The sequence below is a fragment of the Pantherophis guttatus genome, chromosome 2 (assembly GCF_059756535.1).
Source record: "Pantherophis guttatus breed Tessera chromosome 2, ASM5975653v1, whole genome shotgun sequence".
In the NCBI taxonomy this organism is placed as follows: Eukaryota; Metazoa; Chordata; class Lepidosauria; order Squamata; family Colubridae; genus Pantherophis; species Pantherophis guttatus.
The window spans coordinates 136,423,503-136,444,251 of NC_142064.1; the positions used below are offsets into that span (position 1 = coordinate 136,423,503).

At 38.9% G+C, this 20,749-nt stretch overlaps 1 protein-coding gene across 1 annotated transcript; it reads right to left on the reverse strand.

Annotated features, from left to right (window-relative positions):
• Positions 1-4,122: 4,122 nt before the first annotated feature.
• On the reverse strand, positions 4,123-16,047 carry LOC117662714 (keratin, type II cytoskeletal 4-like). Its single transcript, XM_034412254.3, has 9 exons — positions 15,186-16,047; positions 12,680-12,897; positions 10,723-10,783; positions 9,688-9,783; positions 8,892-9,056; positions 8,139-8,264; positions 7,018-7,238; positions 5,976-6,010; positions 4,123-5,207 (listed from the first exon to the last, which is right to left on the reverse strand). The coding sequence occupies exons 1-9, from the start codon at positions 15,678-15,680 to the stop codon at positions 4,924-4,926; spliced, it is 1,701 nt and encodes a 566-aa protein (XP_034268145.2). The 5' UTR covers positions 15,681-16,047; the 3' UTR covers positions 4,123-4,923.
• Between the last annotated feature and the right edge of the window lie 4,702 nt (positions 16,048-20,749).

Genomic DNA, 20,749 nt, shown 5'->3' on the forward strand with positions numbered 1-20,749 from the left:
GTTACGTGAGCTTTGCCCCATTTTACGACTTTCTTGCCACAGTTGTCAAGTGAATCACTGCAGTTGTTAAGTTAGTAGCATGGTTGTTAAATGAATCTGGCTTCCCTGTTGACTTTGCTTGGCAGAAGGTTACAAAAAAGGATCACATGATCCCGGAACACTGCAACCATCAGAAATATAAGTTGCCAAGCGTCCACATGACCATGGGGATGTTACAATAGTGGTAAGTGTGAAAAATGGTCATACTGTAAGTCAGTGATGTTGTAACTTCAAATGGTCAGTAAATGAACTGTTGTAAACCCAGGACTACCTGTACTATTGACTAATTAAGGTCAGAGAGCAGGGCTGGTTAACTTGCAGTTAGCAATTGTTAGAGAAGCTCTATGCTAGGAGAAAAGCTGCTCAGGTTGCTACAAAAAAGAGGGAGTCAAGCTATTCTCCAAAGCACCTGGGAGCAGGACAAGAAGCAATGGATGGAAACTAGTCAAGGAGAGAAGCAACCTAGAACGAAGGAGAAATTTCCTGACAGTTAGAACAATTGATCAGCAGAACAACTTGCCTCCAGAAGTTGTGAATGCTCCAACACCGGAAGTTTTTAAGAAGAGATTGGACAACCAATGAAATGTCTGTCTGAGGAGGGGGTTGGACTAGAAGACCTCCAAGGTCCCTTCCAACTCTGTTATTCTATTATTCATGGAATCCAATTCTACCATTCTGGATTCTCTCCTTCCCACAAACTGTTCCAATCAGGCAGCTAGCACATGTATGGGTCTGCATGCACAGAGTATGCACCCATTTAATGTCATTGGGAAAAGATAATTCAGAATGAACAGAAGTTAATGTTTGACATGCAAATTCAGCACCTCTCCAAAGCAGCTCTATCTGTCTTTAGACTTCTGTATGAGCCTGGGAAAAAAATGTGGCTGCTTTATTGAATCAACACAAAGCACATCTGTGTGCATATGCTCCATAGGCCTAAATTGTTCTTGTCATCTACAAATGTTAATATTGCATCTGAGCCATGAAAAACAAAACTGCAAAGCAATAGTGTCACACCCAAATGCAAAGCAAGAACTCCACATAAAAGTATTCTAGGGTTCACCTAGAATCCAAAAATAAAGCAAGCATAAATTTCCCACGCTTTTGCATTAAAAACACTAAAGCTTTTAGGATTAATTCTGATTTGGGATAATTTTTTTCCCTACCTTTTGAAATGGGTCTCTAAACTTGTAAAAGCTCTCAGATAAAAGGCTATTTCATCACCATTTTTGTCTACACATCTCTGCCCACAGAATTTACTTTTTAATATTTTTCCAGTTCTATTTTTGCATTCCTTTCATTTTCTAACAGAGCCATATTTCAGGCAGAATGAATTAACTTGTGATATTCGTCTCAGGTACATTCCAACTTTTCCTCCTTCCTCTTAATCTAAGGAAGCTGTTAGATCTGAAGCAAGACATTCCTACTGGCTAACAATAATAGTAATTTTTTTAAAGGAACTTTCCCATTTCACACAAAAATGATTGGGCAGAACAAAAATTGTGTCAACTTATTGTGCTCAAGCCCTTTGATTCTCCCAGCAGTTGTTTTTAAAGAGAAGTTGGAGATCTGGGTTTGTTTATGGTCAGCAATGGCTGACGTGGCCATATGGCCATCTTAATCATTACCTCTTCTATTTATGCCCATGTGTATGTTGGATTGCTGGAAAACAGATGTGTATTCTCTAGCTTTAGCTTTGTGCTAGAGAAACCTAACTGGAGGAGGGGAGCAGGTCTTGTCCCATTTGATGAATTGGACTATTGTATCCAGATGCTGCAGAGATACTTTTAATTTAAGATAAAATAGTTTCTTCACATTGAATTAAAACCAAGCTATTGATTCGTTGTCAAAAAAGTCTAGACAATTCTATAAAGCAATCAGACAAGTGTTAGGGAAGGAGGCAAGTGCCAAGAGTGCCTCCTTAATGCCTTAAAGGCATTCTCTGTTTCATCTCAGACCTTCTCTAGCTAAAATTTGTCTGTGTTTTGCAGCCAGTATATACAGAATTTTGCAGTCAAAAGTGTGTCCTGCAAATTAAAACGGTACTTGGTTGCAAATCCTGTTCCTAGGCATATACTGTAATTGCTCTTTGGTGAGTTTCTGATTTTATCATAGAGCTATTTAGCATTTGGAAACTAAAAATGGGACAATGTGAATGAGGCCAGTGATACAATTAGAGTAGAGCAAAAAGAAGAAGAAAAGTAATAGCAAGGACGATTAGATCATAGGCTCAGCAAACACAATAGTACAGATATTGGATTTTTTGCTGGTGCCTTCTCACCTATTATTTTCTGGGGAAGCTTGGTTGTTGAGCCCTTCTGTGTAACCTTAAACCATGTCTCCATGATCCAGCCCCAGTTATACTATAATATGAGACCTTATTCCTTCTCTACACAATTCAGCCTACACCATTGCTCATTAACTTGAAAAGATGTGTTAAAAGTATGCCTGTGCCACTCCCTTAGTATTTGTCTCAGCTTCAGTGTGGATGATCAAGCCCTGATAAGCACGGTGCATCTTAGGTTAAGGATGTATGCGTATCTGTGCCCCTTCTTCTCTTGTGTGGGTTTTGAGAGGGAGCAGAATGACTCCATTGCCCCATTTCCCATTTCAGAGTTTTGCTATGGCATTACTGCTATTTGTTGGCCTGGTTGATTATCAGATCATCTATGCTGTGGGTATCTGCTGTGATAGGAACATAACTCCAAGTTTGTCAAGCTAGTGGATTGGGAGGAATTCCTTGAGGGAAGCAGTACATCTTTCATTTCTATTTGTGGGTGGTTAAGTACTTACTAATATCAAATTGCAAAATGAAAGTGATTATCTTTCATTTACCCCTCTCAGCAGATATTGAATCAGATGCAGTATTATCTTCTCACTTCAAGGGAAACAAAAACTAGCTATTCACACATTCTCATGCACTTAAATCCACTTAGATCATCCAATGGCAATTTAAGGCATTCTAGAGACACTCTAATACTTCAGCTTTTGGAAAAGAGGAGCTCTATTTTCTGACAATGTTGTTCAGAGGGCAAATCCTTCCCAACCATGACATAAGCACAGCTGGTTTACCCCACTCCCCTGCCATGGATGAAAAAAATAGACCAGGGAGAGAGTGTCCTTGATGGTACCACCTAATTTGGGTAATGAAACATCTACAAGAAAACAACCAAGCTCAGAGAGCACCAAGGACCCTTCATTAAGTTCTTGCAGCACACCGTTCGTTATGCACAAAGACAATTTGCATTAATCCCTGGTTTAATTTGGAACATAATGTAGGCGAATTCATATGTAGCCTTTCTATGGGAAGACTTAATCCTTGTACAAGAAACCCCTTGGTTTCACATGGGAAGCTGCTTCTCTGAAATTGTTTCCCATCAAAATCTAATCACTTTTTTGTCAATTCTGTCAATTTCATATACGTGTAACTTCAGAACATCTGTAGAACAAAGAAAATACAATCTCTGGGGGAGGATTGGCACCTCCTGAAATAAATACATGCAGCAACTTTAAATGAAACATCATGAATACTGAATTTTGGCCTCATACTACAAGTGTTACTGCTGTGGCTTCAGTACTATATGGCAGTCTGTCTTCTCAGTACTCTCTAAAGATGGGGGGCAGGGGTTGTTTCAATTTTCATAGATTATGGAGACTATTAGGTTTAGAGTGTGAGGAAGACAAATATAATAAGAGTGGATTGTTGATACCTAACATGATTGCCCAAGATTATAAATTAGTATCCTACTTTTAAAGTAGTCCTTAAAATCAAGTTTAAAAATTGGAGCTAGTTTAAGATTCTGAACATTTTCAATGCCTAAAATATTATTGAAATTTGAATTATTATAACCATGTCAGTTACTTTTAGGGACATCTGTACTATGAAGGTGCAGTGATTTTCAGCAAGTTAATTTGCTGTGGACACACCTGATAGACTCATAGAAAATGTCAGGAGCTCTGAGGAGTCTGCCTCCATTTTGGCTACATTTTCAAAGGTTCCCACTGTAGGGGTTGAGGCCTCTACTTCTGCAGTAGAGTTTTCATGACACAAGGCCAGGGTATAAAAAACAGAACACGCTGACACACTCTTTACTGAGGCTTTATTGAGATGCAGATAGTCATATACCCATGAAAGAGAATCAACTCAAAAATTAAACTGAGCAAAGAGGTTTTCAGTGCCACAAAGAAAGAAAGAAAAGGAAAGAAGGCAGGCAGGAAGAAGGAAAACGGGGCATAATTCAGACAAAGTTAAATCTGTGAAGATCCCACATTTTTTTTTTTCTTAAATGGACATGCTCACAATAAGTGCTTAATTTTTTTTCACTGAAATGATAAGGCCCTAAAATAGCACTTAACTCTGGCTAGGTAGAACCTACACTTTGTGCACGATAATCAAAAACTTTTCCACTCCTATCTAAACCTGTTCCAGGCCTTCCTCAGCTGACCGTGGAGAAAAAGACCAAGAAAAAAAATCCCAGAGTTTTGGAAATAGGGAAATGATTCTCCCTGCCGAGGCAACACAGAATCTATACTCCTATCACTCAACAATGTGTGTATTGATCGACATAAGCATGCATACATGACATAAACTTCTATGAAGTGAAACTATGTTTGTAATTTTAGTTTATGCAAACATAGCCTGAACGTGTTTTACATTTGTTATAATGACTGATTCATTCTGTTAGATATTTGGGCATGAAATGTAATAATGAGTCAAGGACAAAGAATGCAAGACCTAGATATATTTTTGAGAAAACAGACACAGTGGTTGTAAGAGACAAAGTTCTTTTCTCTGAAAGATGCCAAGGTTGGGTTGGGTATGGTTGGTGAAGATCATCAGAAGAATGTTTCTTTGCAGTAGGCTGTCATTGCATCTGTGACTTGTTACTTCCTGCCTGAACTCATGAAGGAGGAAGAGGAGGAGGTGGTAGTTTTCTTCACAATGGCACTTCCGCAGCTAGAGGAATATCCTCCTCCATACCCTCCTCCTCCTACAGAGCAGGCTCCTCCACCACCTATGCTGCATACACCTCTTCCACTTCCAGAACTGAAGCCACCAAAACCACCAGAAGCTCCACCAAATCCACCAGAAGCTCCTCCAAAGCATGATCCTCCTCCGTAGCTACCACCCATTCCTCCGCCAGAAGTCATGGAAGAGCCTATCACAGCTGGAAGAAAAAAGAGCTAAGATTATTACAAGTTTCATTAAAGCAAACACTTTCCATTCGTGGTTACAATGAAAACAACCATGATGTTGAATATGGCTGGAAACAGCAAGGAAATCTGATTTGTCCTAGACATTCTTTCCCAGGAACTTGATGTAAAACTTGATGTCTATGCATGAAGCTCAACTGACACTTTTTGTTGTGTTAAAAAAAGGGGGAGGAGGGAAAACCTCAAACTTGTATCTTGGTGTCAGATTTAATGTTTTTAAAATTCACACGTAGACATAAAGCTACCAAACAGCCATGTTGTAAACATTGCGTGTGTGAGGGAGTGAGCGAGAGAGAGAAAGAGATTCAGCACCATGACCATAAACACGTATATTGTAGTTGGCTATATAAACAGATAAATAAAATGTTGCATTTTCAGCAAAGGTCATTACTAGAATCCATGGCCCACGAGATGTTGATCACTTCACTATTGCTCCTCTTCATTATTGATCATGTAGAATGCTAGCAGTTGTATTTCATAAATTCATGAAGGGCAATTAATGCAGTACTACTCCTGCAGTATTGCAAACTTCTGTAGTTAAATTATTACATTAACTTTGCATTAGATTCCCCTGCAGACTAGACTTATGATGGGTTTTAGATGAATATGACAATTGTATGATGCTCAACAAAAATCAGCTTTGCCGCCATGCATATTCTGGATTTTTCTTTTAGTTATGAAAAGTAGATTATAATAAAAAAAAATAAACTAGTTTTACTTACAGACGCTCACAGCACTTTGGCACTCTCCAGACATTCTGTGAAGGAAAAGTGGTATTTATAATGTGTTAGTAATGGTTATGTTCAGTTGGTCAATCATATAAAATGCTAAAAAAAAATCAATATGTAATCAGTATAAAGAAATCCCTTTAAACTTTGCTAGTGCAGTCTGCCATAGAACTACAATGAATGTATTGCAACCTCCTTGCTTGGTCAGTAAGTTTATAACTTTTAGGAAATAATTCAAGATTATTATTTCAATCCTTCCAGTTATTAATCTCATATTACTCTGCCATGACTCTGAGCCATTGATAAAAACATCTAGTGGATCGTCTCTCCATGCCTCTATGCTTAAATAAATCCTTATCTGAGTTGGGACATCTACATTTGTAGTATGTATTCCCCGTAGGTCAATGTTTCTCAACCTCAGAAGCTTTCAGATATGTAAACTTTGATTCTCAGAATTCTGGGAGTTGGAATCCAGACATCTTAAAGTTGCTGAGATTGAAAAACATAGCTTTAGGTTTAGTCTGTTTCTTTGACACAAACATCTTGAAGCATTCAAAGGGCTGCACTCAGCCAGATTTTTCACAAGAAGAGGACTCAATAAATCTTTCTCTGGGTCTAAAGTTGCATTGATTTCTGAGTGGCATACTGAATCCACACTCCAGAAGTTAACAAATGGAGCCAGGATAAAAAAGGAACGTGTGCTAGATTTTGTCATAATTTTTTGTCATTATCAATAGCAAAAGCACTTATATACCACTCCATGGTGCTTTACAGCACTCTCTGAGTGGTTTAAAAATGTCAACATATTGCCCCCAACAATCTGGGTCCTCATTGTACCAACCTCAGAAGGATGGAAGGCTGAGTCAACCCTGAGCCAGTCAGGGTCAAACTCTTGCCTATGGGCAGAGTTAGGCTGCAATAGTGCATTCTAACCACTATTCCTATATTGTCTCCTATACTGCACCACCACTATTCCTATATTGTCTCTTCATGGGGATTTGGGATACTTGTCATTTACATTTTACATTTCACCCACCTGCTCTCCTCTCCTTCCAGCAATTTCCTGTAGGTAGCAATTTCAATATCAAGTGCCAACTTAACGTTCATCAGCTCCTGGTATTCCTTCAAGAGACGGGCCATCTCTTCCTTAGACTTCTGCAAAGCTTCCTCTAGTTCAGAGAGCTTTTCTCTGGCATCTTTGATTGCCAGTTCACCACGCTCTTCAGCTTCTGCAATAGAACCCTGCAGCTTCTCACACTGAAAGATAAAGGAAACTTCTGTAGTATAGTGAAGATAGCAAAAGTATTTCTTCCTGGGTCCATTTATTTATTTGTACCCTGCCTTTATTATTTGTACAAATAACTCAAGGTGGCAAACATATCTAATATACCTTCCTCCTCCTGTTTTCCCCAAACAATAGTCCTGTGAAGTGAATTGGGCTGAGAAAGAGTGACTGGCCCAAGGTCACCCAGCTGGCTTTCATGGTTAAGGTGGGACTTGAACTTATGGTCCCCAACTTTCCAGCCTGGTGCCTTAGTTATCCATCAACTACCAACATAAATACAAATACAATTATAACTGTGTCCCTACTCCTCTCTGCCATTTTCTTACAGGCCTGCAGGACACTGGCACCATCAGAAAATATATCATAGTGGTACTCCATAGTCCAAGAGGCTTATAGGAGAAAACAAATGCTATCATGCACTAGGAAACTTATACTGTAGTTTATGGAAAACAAGAACATTGAGGTTGTATCTTCTTGCTTGACACATTTTTTTATTTTATATTCTGCTCACACTGTTGCAATTAAAGCATCATCAACACTAGCTCAGGCTAACCAAACGATGTTTTTACACGTTAGGAAATTCTAAAGAAACTTCCTCTTCCTCAATAGCACTTAGCACTTATATACCACTTAACAGTGCTTTAGAGCCCTCTCTAAGCGGTTTACAGAGTCCACATATCGCCCCCAACAATTTGGGTCCTCATTTTACCCACCTCGGAAGGATGGAAGGCTGAGTCAACCTTGAGCCTGGTGAGATTTGAACTGCCAAATTGCAGGCAGACGGCAGTCAGCAGAAGTAGTCTGCAGTACTGCAGTCAAACTACTGTGCCACCGTGGCTCAAGTTAGTCCTACAAAAATCTTCTGGCCTTACCTGTCTCTTCACGTTTTCTATTTCAGCACGCATCCTCTGAATTGTCCGGTTCAGCTCAGCAATCTCAGTCTTGGTATCACGTAGACTGTCACCATGTCTCCCAGCTGACACCTGCAGTTCTTCATACTAGCATTCCACCAAAAAAAAGAGAAGGTCAAAGATTACATCTGAAAATCTTTGGTAGCAAGGCCCAACTAATTAAGGTTTCCCCAAAGCTGTGATATCTTTACAAAGCTGTCTCCAGAATGGATGTGTTTATAGCAAGTGCACTTTTTCAAACAAGGCTTGTCTACAATACAACTTTCTGAAGTACTGCAGATGGATCATTGGCCAATTTGACCAAAAAGACCTTTTGCCATTTTAGTACTTGGCAGCGGAGGAGCATAGGTTCAATGCAGAGCTTCTACAAATAGGAGCTTGTCTCTGAAACTGTGGAAGATGTCTTCAGCCAGATAAACCCATTGACTGATTGAGTAATTATATGTCATCAAGTTAGTGTCAGCTCTTAGCAACCACTTAGACTTTTCCCAAGAGGATGCTTCAGGTCTTTGATAAACCCATGGGCTAATTCAGTATAAGGCAGCTTTTAATTTCCACCCACTGTTTATTCTGTTTCCTAAGAGTGCACAATTCAGTGGTCAAAGCACTTCAAGAGAGCTTATTCGGATTTATTGCATATCACATATCTGTATCTCAACTGAGGATTATTCTATATTGGAAACACCTGAAAAGAATGAACACTTGAAAGCTCACCTTGCCCTGATACCAAGATTCTGCTTCTGCCCGGCTCTTCTGGGCAATGTCCTCATATTGAGCTTTAACCTCAGCAATGATGCTATTCAAGTCCAAGTTACGGTTGTTGTCCATTTGAAGGACCACGGAGGTATCAGAAACAGTTTGCTGCATCTGGTTCAGTTCCTGCAAAGGGAATCCAATCAGTTTAGTTAATCCAACCTGAACATATTAATTTTCTCCAATGTATTTGTTGTTGTTTTTTGTTATATCTTGCTTTTATTGTGTCACTTCAAGATGGTACACATAATGCTTTTTTTTCCCCACAATAACAATTCTGTCATGTGTGTCAAATGTCAACTAGCTGGCATCCATGCATAAGGTCAAGGCAGAGCTCATCTCCACCCAGGTTCTATTCCAGCATTTTAACCACTACATCAAACCAGTAGTGAAATCCAATTTTTTTTACTACAGGTTCTGTGGGCGGGGCATGGTGTGGCTTGGTAGGCATGGCAGGGAAAGGATACTGTAAAATCTCCATTCCCACCCCACTCTGGGGCCAGCCAGAGGTGGTATTTGCCGGTTCTCCGAACTACTCAAAATTTCCACTTCCAGTTCTCCAGAACCTGTCAGAACCTGCTGGATTTCACCCTGCATCAAACCCATGTTCATATTTGAACTCTGGAAAGTGTGTGTGTATGTGTGTGCGTGTGTGTGTGTGTGTGTGTGTGTGTGTGTGTGTGTGTGTGTGTGTGTGTAAACAAGGACTCTATCACATGCCATGTTACTTGTATTAGTGATCAGCATATTTACTTACAGCTTCATGCAGACACCTCAGGAAATTGATTTCATCTGTAATGGCATCCAGTTTTGCCTGCAGTTCCACTTTGTTCATGTAAGCAGCATCTACATCCTGGGGGTGGAAAAAACAGAAGATGGTTCAGTCTTCTGCACAGCTGATATTGAAGAGAATGAAAATCACCTTGATTCAAAGAAGGGTGGTATTTCTTCTAAAAATGGTAGTTTCAGAATTAAACCACAACACAAGGAGCGGGGAACGTTGTTCTATTACATAGAAATTATATTTGTAAGAGCTCATGGATAAATGGGAATGGTAGCAAAAGACTCCCATTCTCTGTTTTTTATTTTCGTGTCTTCCTTCAAAGTGCAACTTTCAGTCTGGCATGAAAGCATTTAAGCCTCTTAACCAAACATCAAAAGCAGATATACGTCTTATCAATATCAACTAATAGCATCTTACTTTTTTCCCCTACTTATTACCTGCTGTGGAGATTTTCAACTTCCTAGACAGTATAGTTACTCTTGGCCAGTGCTATTTTATATTAATCTCTAAAATAGTGAATCTGGTGCTCAAACAAATCTTTTACAAGCAGCAGCATGGAAGTGGATATTATAGGAAAATGATATCATCAGGCACAAGAAATCAGGAACCAGGGTTGTTCAAATTAATACAAGTTTATTCCATGCTATCTCTAAACAAAAATCTGAACTACTAACAGTCAAGGCAAATTGGTGGCAGATAAAAGTCAAAGGAATTCAAGGAAGGCTGGATACTTCTGGGTGTGAAGGGACTCCAAACTGATGACAAGCTTGTTCCCCTCCCTTGGTCATCTCCTACAGGTACCATTTTAGAACTTTTTTCCCTCAACGCATAAAGAAGGAGTAGGATTTACTGCAAACAGTGTCGAAGTCAAGCATAATTTAATGGGAAGGGCATTGAGGGAATATCCTAAAACTTTCAACCAGCTGAGCCTATGGTTACAATCAGCGGCTCCTTAACTCAAACCAATTTTCCTTTTCATCCCTCCACCATTGCAGTTGAAGCACTTACCTTTTTCAAGAGCACAAAATCATTCTCTGCTGCAGTTCGCTTGTTAATCTCTTCTTCATATCTGACAAAGAGAAAGAAAGGTTACATTTCTCCTTTTGCGTGTCTGATACTATGGTCTCCAATGTATCATCCATTCATCCATACTTTCCAAACTATTCCAAATTCTTTAAGAATCTTTAAAAGGTAAAGGTTTCCCTGTCCAGTCATGTCTGAATCTAGGGCACAGTGCTATCTCCACTTCTTGGCCGAAGGAGCTAGTGTTGTCCGAAGATATTTTCCATAGTCATGTGGTCAGTACAGCTATATGCCAAAGGCACATGAACATTGTTACCTTCCCACCAGTGGTGGGATTCAAGTAATTTAACAACCGGTTCTCTTCCTTAATGATTTCTTCCAACAACCACTTTGCCAAACTGCTCAGAAAGTTAACAACCGGTTCTCCCGAAGTGGTGGGAACTGGCTGAATCCCACCACTGCTTCCCACTATAATGGTATCCATTAATCTACTCTCATTTGCATGTTTTTGAACTGCTAAGTGGGCAGGAGTTGAGTCAAGAACAAGAGCTCATCCCATTGCGTGGAGCTCAAGTCTTGAACCTGGGCTGTCAGCTTTCCAGTTGACAAACTCAGCATCTTTAACCACTGAGCCATTGCACCCCCCTTGCAATAATCTTTACTTTGGAGTTAATAATAATAATAAGGACTCAATAGGTGTATAAAAATACCAAATCCAGTGTAAACATTGGTGGACTGTGTGATAAACCATAATAATAATCTGATTGACCAATCATAATAATTTAATATTTAACCAAGAAATCAAAAATGCTTATTTTTCCATATTTGTGATCCCCTTTTTTACTTTTCTTTCTTTAGATATGGAAAGTGGATTAGGATTAGCCATGACATCTAAAATGTCCTAACAATCAAAATACTTTAAAATCTTTTCATCTAGATTAGCGTTTCTCCAGTTTATGCTGCCTGAAGAATTCGGAAATCTGAAGTCTACACATTTCAAAATAGCTAAGGTTGGGAAACACTGTTCTAGATGTGGAGAAACATAGGTTTTTCAAGATTGGGCTATTGTATAGCATTACTTTATAACTGAAGATAACATTTATGTTTTGAGCAATATGAAGCAAAAGATGCTATACTAAAAAAATTCTGGAATTTAACCATATTATATTGGTCTAAATTATAAGCATTTTAAAGAAGCAAGCCTTCCCCAATCCTATATACCAGTGATGGCGAACCTGTCGCTCAAAAATGTCACATGCGCACGCGTGCCCTCATCATGACTGTGCTCCAGAAAAACTGAACTTCCGGGTCCTAATGTGCATGCACACCCGACAATCAGCTGGCCGGCGCGCATATGTCCACCGGTTTTCGGCACTGCCACGCACACAAAGGACAGCTGATCATCATATGCGCATGTGCACCAGAAACCTGGAAGACAAACAGGCAAGGCTGTGCGTGCCAGGTGAAATGGCTTTGCGTGCCACTTTGGGCACGCGTGCCATAGGTTCGCCATCACGGCTATATACATTCCCTAAAAACTGGACAGTGCGCAGCAGCCAAGATGAAAAATGTCTCATGAAACAGATTATTCGTAGGATTTGGTGAATGTAGCCCACACTAATATATATAGGGAAGGAAGAAAGGAAGGAGAGAGATGAGCTAAGATATGTCTTTCTATTCACAGGCATGTATTTCTAATACATGTGGTAGATAATTAAGCATGTGCTTTGAAAAGAAGGAGGAAAAAATGATTCTCATTTTTAGAGAAATGGATCCTCTTGTAAAGAAAAAACACTCCCTTGATATGTCATGAGTAGATTGTTCCAGATTCTTCATGAGACAGAAGAAGTAGTACCAGACATTTATCTAACGAAACCCAATTTTCATGAATTTATATGGAAGAATATCAAGAACTATTAATTTGGATTAATTCTTCCCTTACTTGTTTTTGAAATCCTCCACAAGATCTTGGAAGTTTTTCAGTTCTGAGTCAAGTCCGCGCCTCTCTTTCAGAAGATCATCCAGCTGCCTCCTTAGATTGTTGATATAAGCTTCAAAGAAGTGATCCAGATTTTTTTGACCGCCAGTGCCTTGGCCCTGTTCTTGCAAGAGTTTCCACTTTGTCTCCAATACTTTATTTTGTTGCTCTAGAAAACGAACCTAAAAAAAAGAATGGAGCAGAGAGCAGAAAAGCAGAACAAAAGGTTTATATAGTCATATTCTGATAGGTTGTATATAACAGGGATACCTCTGTATTTTTAAGCATTTGATTCTAAGATATTATTTTATTTCTTTGCCTTCTAGAATGATTCAGAGTGGATTGTTTAGAAATGTTATTTCTACAAATTCTTAGTATACTGAGTGTCGGAATTCAGTCCTCTTCACTGTCTCTCTAGAACATGGACCTTTGTTTACTGATAGACTCCAAGTCTCATCAGTCAGTGATTGGCACCCAGGCAGCAGTGAGTAGATAAATATTCCTCAACCCAATGGAAAATGTTAGAATTCTGCATGGATTTCTCATTATAGGCACGCCATACAGAATAATGTGCTATTTTATTCACTGCCACTGCGAATGTGCCTTTTGAACTATTATCTATATTAAAACAAAGAATATTGAGGAGACTACATCAGTAACAGTTCTTAAGTATGGAATGTGAAAGACTTGCTCATTTTACATCAATGAAACCTTTGAAGAAATATACTAACTTACTGTACTCCACTACAACAAGTCTATCAATATCTGCCTCCAACACCAGCAAGTTCTCAACTACAAAATTTGCATACATCTTCACAGGTGAGCCTCATTCACCTCAATGCAATCCTTGGGGCAGTCTTCTTGACTAGACCCTACAAAAGATTCCCACATGAAGAAGATTCCTTACCAGCTTGGTGAGATTAAACATTTTATTGCAGATAAGCAATGCAGTAACTAATGCAAAAGTACTTTGCATGCTTAGAGTTTATCATCTAAGTTTTTTTTTCTTCTTGCCTTTTGAATTAAAGAACATGTGGTAAGTCAACTAATGGTCTGGGGGACTGTGTGTTACATGTACATATCTGTACTATCTAGCCTGAAATCACATCAGCAAGTTCTCATAACCTTTCTATTAATGATAAAAATTAATATCAAGACTTATGGACAAAGTAGCTAAAGTATTGGGCACAACACAGCAATTATCATACTAAAAGTAATTTAAAATCATGCCACATGTTGTCGGCAACCATGGTCTTAAAATACTTTCTGCAGCAGAAAAAAATGTGCTTTTCTTTTTTATACTAGTGAGGTTATTCTCTTTTCCTGAAATTGCCGGTCTGATGATAACAACCGCATCTCTAAAATAAGTTTTCATACCACTAAGCCTCCAAATAAGTCAAACCACAGGAACCAGGAGCTCTAAATCTTCCATAGAACACTCACAATGATTGCTAATCCAGATCTACCACAAAGGCACAATCATTGCATCTAGTAGCACTAATTTCAGTTCTCTCTCCAAACCATTTTGGATGTTTGTTTTTTTTCTGTATTTTCCCCTGCATGGCTCACAATCAGGGTCACCCCTCATATTTAGAATTACAGGTCTTACTTCCTATTCTTCCATAGGATCCTTGCAGTTGGCTGAGAGATAAGAGTACTGAAATTGCAAATAAAAGTCAATGGAAAGAACAACCATGTGTGCTATCACTACTGTGAATGAACAGTTAATGAACATGGTTAGTGATTTGCAGCCTAACTAAGAGTTACATATATATCTAGTACACATCCTGTAACTGAAGTCCAATACTATCTACTATTCTGCCCTTTGACATAATGATTACTGGACAACTATAATTCCTGATTCTTATTGGCTTGTCTTTTCTCAACTGATGTCTTATTGACTGCATGTTAATTCTGACAGCATAAGAAAATAGCATGAGATGCAAAGTAATAGCATACCAATAGCATACATTTCAACTAGACTGATAGTCAAATTTCTCCCCAGCATCCTGGTATGTAGTAGTATCATTTTGCCTTTAGGTTTAAAGCAATCTTTGGGAATTTCTAGCACTTCACCAAACTACAGTTCCCAGAATTCTTTGAGTGAACAAACCATGACAGTTACAGGTTTAATCACAGTAGATATGCCCAGCAAAGATGTTTTTTTTTCTCCTTCATTTCTGTTCTTATTCTCTTACATTTCTAAAAATCTATTATCCCCTCAAGAACCACATTTTAATCATCCCTCCCCAAAGTATATATACTATATAAAACAAGGAGTTGAGATTTAGTGACAACATAATTAACTGTAAAGCTTTTAAAATCACTCCATGTATCTTGAAGTTTACTGTTTTTAAAGCAATTCATACATTCCATGAACTATAAGGTTTTAACTACTATGCTAAAGAAAGTAAGGAAAGGTTTAGAAAAATAAGGAAATTATTATTATTATTTTTTGCAACTGTCTCACCTTGTCAATGAAGGAGGCAAACTTGTTGTTAAGGGTCTTGATCTGCTCTCTCTCTTCTACCCTCACTTTCTGGATCTCTGGATCGATCTCCAAATTGAGGGGCTGCAGGAGATGCTGGTTGATAGTCACCTCCTTGATGCCTCCCGGTGGGCAAGCTGGAAAGCCACCACCAAAGCCACTACCAGCTCCAAAACCGGCACCAAAGCCACTACCAGCTCCATAGCTTCCACCCCCTTGGCCACAACCCCCACCAAAACCTGCACCGAAGCCACTGCCAACTCCACCATAGGAGATTCTCTTGTTGCCCCCTTGATTAAGATTATATAGACTTCTGCTGCCAAAAGCTGCCCCTCCGCCTCCACTACGAACAGAACATCCACGGTTTGTGGAAACGCTGTTGAAGCTCATTCTTTGTCCACCTGAGAAGCAAGCTGAGCTGGAGCTGAATCCCTTGTTCCCTCCTGACACGCTTATCCCAAAAGACTGACGAGACATGTTGATTAGGGGATAGTTGGCTGGTGGCAGTGACTTTTTCAAGAAAGATATTCCCAGTTCGGAATACAAGTGAGCCCCTATCCCAGCAAGGTGAGAATCTTCCCTTTTATCTGTTCAGAGAGTTGGCTTGGGTGAGAGGGGAGTGGAAAAAAATTTTTTTTATTATTCCTGGGCTTAGGTGTGCTTCGAACCCTCCCTCTTGCACGGTGCCAGAAACTGACCTTCCCTGAAACACACCCCAAAGGAGCTAAAGTGTCTGACTGTGAACTCTAGACAACCCCAGATTATCTGCATCACCCTTCTGTCAATGGAGGTTAGGTGCTGCTATGACTACTGTCTGTATTGGTAGGGCTTGGCAAGTTTCTTTGACATTCTTTAGCCCTGCAGGAAAAATAATGCCTTAAGACACATTCTAATCCCTCTCTTTTTCTTAAACCTGATGGCAGATAATTCTTTTCAGCAAGTTCCAGAAAAAAAAACACCCAATGACTGCACCACCCATTCCTGATTTTTTTTTTCTTGAAATAAAAGAAAGAAATCCTTCAAGAATCTGTCCAATTTCTCAGTAGGAGAAAAAAACATTTTCTCAGCACCATTTTTCTATTAAAAAAAAAAAGTATGTAGTCAAAGATAGCCTGTATATCTGCTGTCCTTCCAGCAAGGAGCTCAAGGTAGCATACCTGATTCTGGATCATTCCAAATTCATCATAATACACTTTCTCAACTACAGAATCATAATATCGGGCCGTATCTATTCCAACTCCTTACCAAAATGGAAACTTTGTTCTATCAGCATCTCTGCTAAGATGATGGCTATTGCCGTCACTTGAAAATCTCTGGGAAAAAGACACCTGTATTTCCATTCAGTATTATTTTTTCAGTATAAATTATACAAACTAAAATATATAAAAATGAACACATAGACCTTATTATTACTATTATTTTTTTAATAACAAAATACATGGCATTTTGCATAAGCCGCGTCCTTATCCCAAATTGGTTACAATCCCAAATTTAATGCACAGTTTGAATTTTATGAAAAATAAATAAGAATAAAAAATCATGTGATCTAACAACTACTGAAAAATAATGCAAAGGCTTTGTGTGAAGAACTTTAGGCGCTATGAGTGAGAAAGAAGGAAATTATCTATAATGAGGGAAAAGGCCCTTCAACTCCGAGGTGACCTACACCACAGGAGGAACAGTGATTAGAAAAGTCCCCTTGATGCCATATTCACCCCCTTTGTTATAAGCCATTTTCTTCCTTTCTCACCAGCCCTCAAGGGAGCCAGAAGACTGAAATCTTCACCTATCCTGTTCCCCATCTATCCCCTCTAAATCATTGATGAAGGTATTAAAGAGTACTGGGCTTAAGACAGAGCCTTGGGGTATCCCATTGCGTACTTCCTTCCATGTACATTAGATGTACTTCTATGGAAGACTACACGTTGAGTGTGATTGGTCAGCCAGTTACGACTCCATCTGATGATGATGCTGTCTAACCCACATTTTTCTATTTTAGAAAGTAGTAGGTTGTGGTCTACTTTATCAAATGCCTTACTGAAGTTCAAGTAAATTACATCCACAGCATTTCTCTGGTCCAGTAATTTTGTCACTTTGTCAAAGAATGCAATAAGATTTGTATGGGATGATCTGTTTTTGACAAATCCATGTTGGCTTTTGGTTATGATTTTGTTTGCTTCTAGGTATTCACATATTCATTGCTTGATTATCTTTTCCAGAATCTTCCCAGGTATTGAAGGCAGGCTGATAGGTCTGTAGCTTCCTGGATCCATTTTTTTTTTCTTTTTTTGAAGATAGGAACTACATCAGCTCTTTTCCAGCCCTCTGGTAGTTCCTCGGTGCTCCAGGATCTGGAGTTGGAACACAATTCCTACTATTTATGAATTATTTTTAAATCAAATTTATATAGCCTATATGTAACTGTAACTAAACAATTCAGTTTCCAGCCTTGCTCATCCAGGACTCCAGCCAACTCCCCCAACCCAAATCTCTCCCCACCCAACTGACCCACCCTTCTTTTCTTTCATTGGCTCTCAGGAGTCAGGTGACTCCCTGTGGGCATCTAAGGCTGATTCATTCTTCAAAGGGCCGACTGTTCTCCACTATACTAGCCTGGTAGGTTTGTGTCAAGTAAAGTGAAGAACTGCACCCAGACCTTTATAGTTCAATCCCAGCAGAGTTGACATTCTAATTGCGGTACAGGATTCACAAAGGCACCATGTGTATTTTTGCCATATTTTTATCTATATATACATATACATCCATGGAGAAGTGGGCACCCATCTTCAGCATGGAAATAATCCTATGGGGAATAATTCTTTCTTCTTCTTCTCATAATTATTGAGAATCACATCTCAGCATATCTTTTTGTATCTCCACCCTCCAGTTTTAGTACTTGATCATAGAAAAGTGTGAAGAAACCCCAGGATCTGATTTCAAGATGGTTAGATTCTGTTACCTATAATAAATGTTGAAATATGCTTTTTGCAATCAGCACTGCACTCCTCTTAGGAGAGATGAGAGCTTTTAACCTTCTGAATTTTTAACTTTGACTTTTTATTTTTACTTGTAAGTTGTAACTTGTTCTTAAATCTGTTTTTAATCTGTTTTTATTCGTGCGTTTATATGGTTTTGTTATGATGTTGTAAACTGTCCAATTTAGATGAGCTGGGCAGTATAGAATTTTAATAAATAAATAGAGTTCAGTAAGACCTTGAAAGATTTTATTAATATATACAAAATGCACATTGGAGTTTCTGCTCTTAAAATATAATAGTTAAATACTTAAAATAAACAAAAGAAAAAATTAAAATTAATACTCTCTCATAACATTACTAAAAAGGCAAAGGGGGGTGTGGAGCAATAAACATGCATGAGGAGCCAACAAAATGGAAGGTTTATTTAAAAAGGAAGGTTTTCAATTGCCAGAACACATGCAGGCTATTCTCGTGTCCCTCAAACTGAACAAGCCTTGCTAACCATTTTTACGTCGACTTTGTCTCATCCATACAACAGAGAGAAAATTGTTTGGCTGTTTAAAATTGATTTAAAACCAATTAGGTCTAGTAGTTAAGGCCCCAGGCTGGAAAGCCGGAGACCATGAGTTCAAGTCCCACCTTAGCTGTGAAAACCAGCTGGGTGATTTTGGGCCAGTTGCTCTCAGCCCAACCCACAGGGTTGTTGTTCTGGGGGGTGGAAAGGAGTAAGAAGGTGTGTTGGATATGTTAGCCGCTTTGCGTTATTTACAGAAATAATTAAATAAATAAATAAATAAATGGTTTTCCTTTTCCTGACACAGTTTTTTCCAGTCTAGGACAATTTATTAACATTTGATGGCCCAAACAGTTGCTGTGGGACACTGTGCTCTTCTATCAATAGGCACTTCCTTTCATGGGCATTTTAGCTTGGATTGCAAGAGAGACCGAATACTTGGCTGCCCCAGAAACATTTGCCAAAGTAGTGGCGGATGGTTAGCCTCCAAACCACTTCTCATATTTTATGCAGGTTTCATAAATCTATATCTACACCTATATGTACAGTATACCTACAGGTTTAATGTTATTTTTTTAAAATCAATAGTCCTGTTTTCTTTAGGATGAGTTTTAGCACTCTTGTGAAATACAGAACTGGCATTCTGATTAGATCTTTCTCCAACTTTCTCCTTTGCCTCTATGATTTCTTGGTGAGGCAATTATGGGATGAAGATTTAATGCTCTTTCAAAACACTGCCAGACCTATTTCTAGAATAACCCAAGGAATAGGTCACAGAAAGAGTCCTTCTGCATCTCTGACTTGTCACTTAGACAGCTTGAAAAGTAGTGTCAAACTGTTTGGTATTTGTCAAAATCCAAATGTGATTTTTTTTTTCCCAAGCACAATTTTCATGGAGTCTTTTTAGCATGTATTTCCCATTAGCTTACTGAAGAAAAAAAATGAGCATAGGATTGCAAGAATTCCACCAAAAAAACAATGTATCTTGAAACAACATCAAAATAGAAATTTATTTATTTTCTTTTTAATTGCCTTCCATTGAACTAGAAAACTGGCATGTTTTTCGCTAATAAAAAGGGGGTTCCAGCTGGTTGTTTACCAATCAGTCTGAATCTTTATCTGTCCAAGTATGAACCATTACAGGCAACTAAACATAAGCAGAAACCTTCACTTGCCAAAAGCATGTTAAGGAGAGCTGCAGGTAATTGTATTTCCCATCAGCAAGTGTCTTTGAGAGGGGAAACAATGCCAGAAAAATCCATCCACTGCACCACTTACACTACATTAAAACTTTAAGGACAGCCCCAGTCACTGTCTTAGTTCACAAGGTAGAAGGATTCAGCAAGTGGCACAATACCAATACCCAGTACTCTTAGGTCCAATACTCTTCAACATCTTCATCAATGTCTTGGACGAGGGGATAGATGGGGAACTCATCAAATTTGCAGATGACATCAAGCTAGCAGGAATAGCCAACACTCCGAAAGATAGGTTTAAGATACAGAAGGATTTTGACAGACTTGAACATTGAGCGCTATCTAACAAAATGAAATTCAATGGTGAAAAAAGTACAGTTCTACATTTAGGCAAGAAAAACAAAATGCACAGGTACAGTATATGCGGTACCTCGCTCAATAGTAGTAACTGTGAGAGGGATCTTGGAGTCCTAGTGGACAACCATTTAAATTTGAGCCAGCAGTCTGCAGCAGCTGCCAGAAAAGCCAACACAGTTCTAGGCTGCATAAACAGAGGGATAGAATCAAGAGCCTTGGTAGTACAGGGGTTTAAGGCACCCTGTTATTAAGCTGGTTATTAAGACCAGATGCCTGCAATTACTGCAGGGTTCGAATCTCGCCAAGGCTCAAGGTTGACTCAGCCTTCCATCCTTTCTAAGGTAGGTGAAATGAGGACCCAGTTTGTGGGGGCAATAAGCTGACTTTGTATAAATATACAAAAGGATGAAGGCTATTGCTGAGCACATTGTAAGCCGCCCTGAGTCTTCGGAGAAGGGCGGCATATAAATCAATTTTTTTTTAAAAAAAAAAAGATCACCT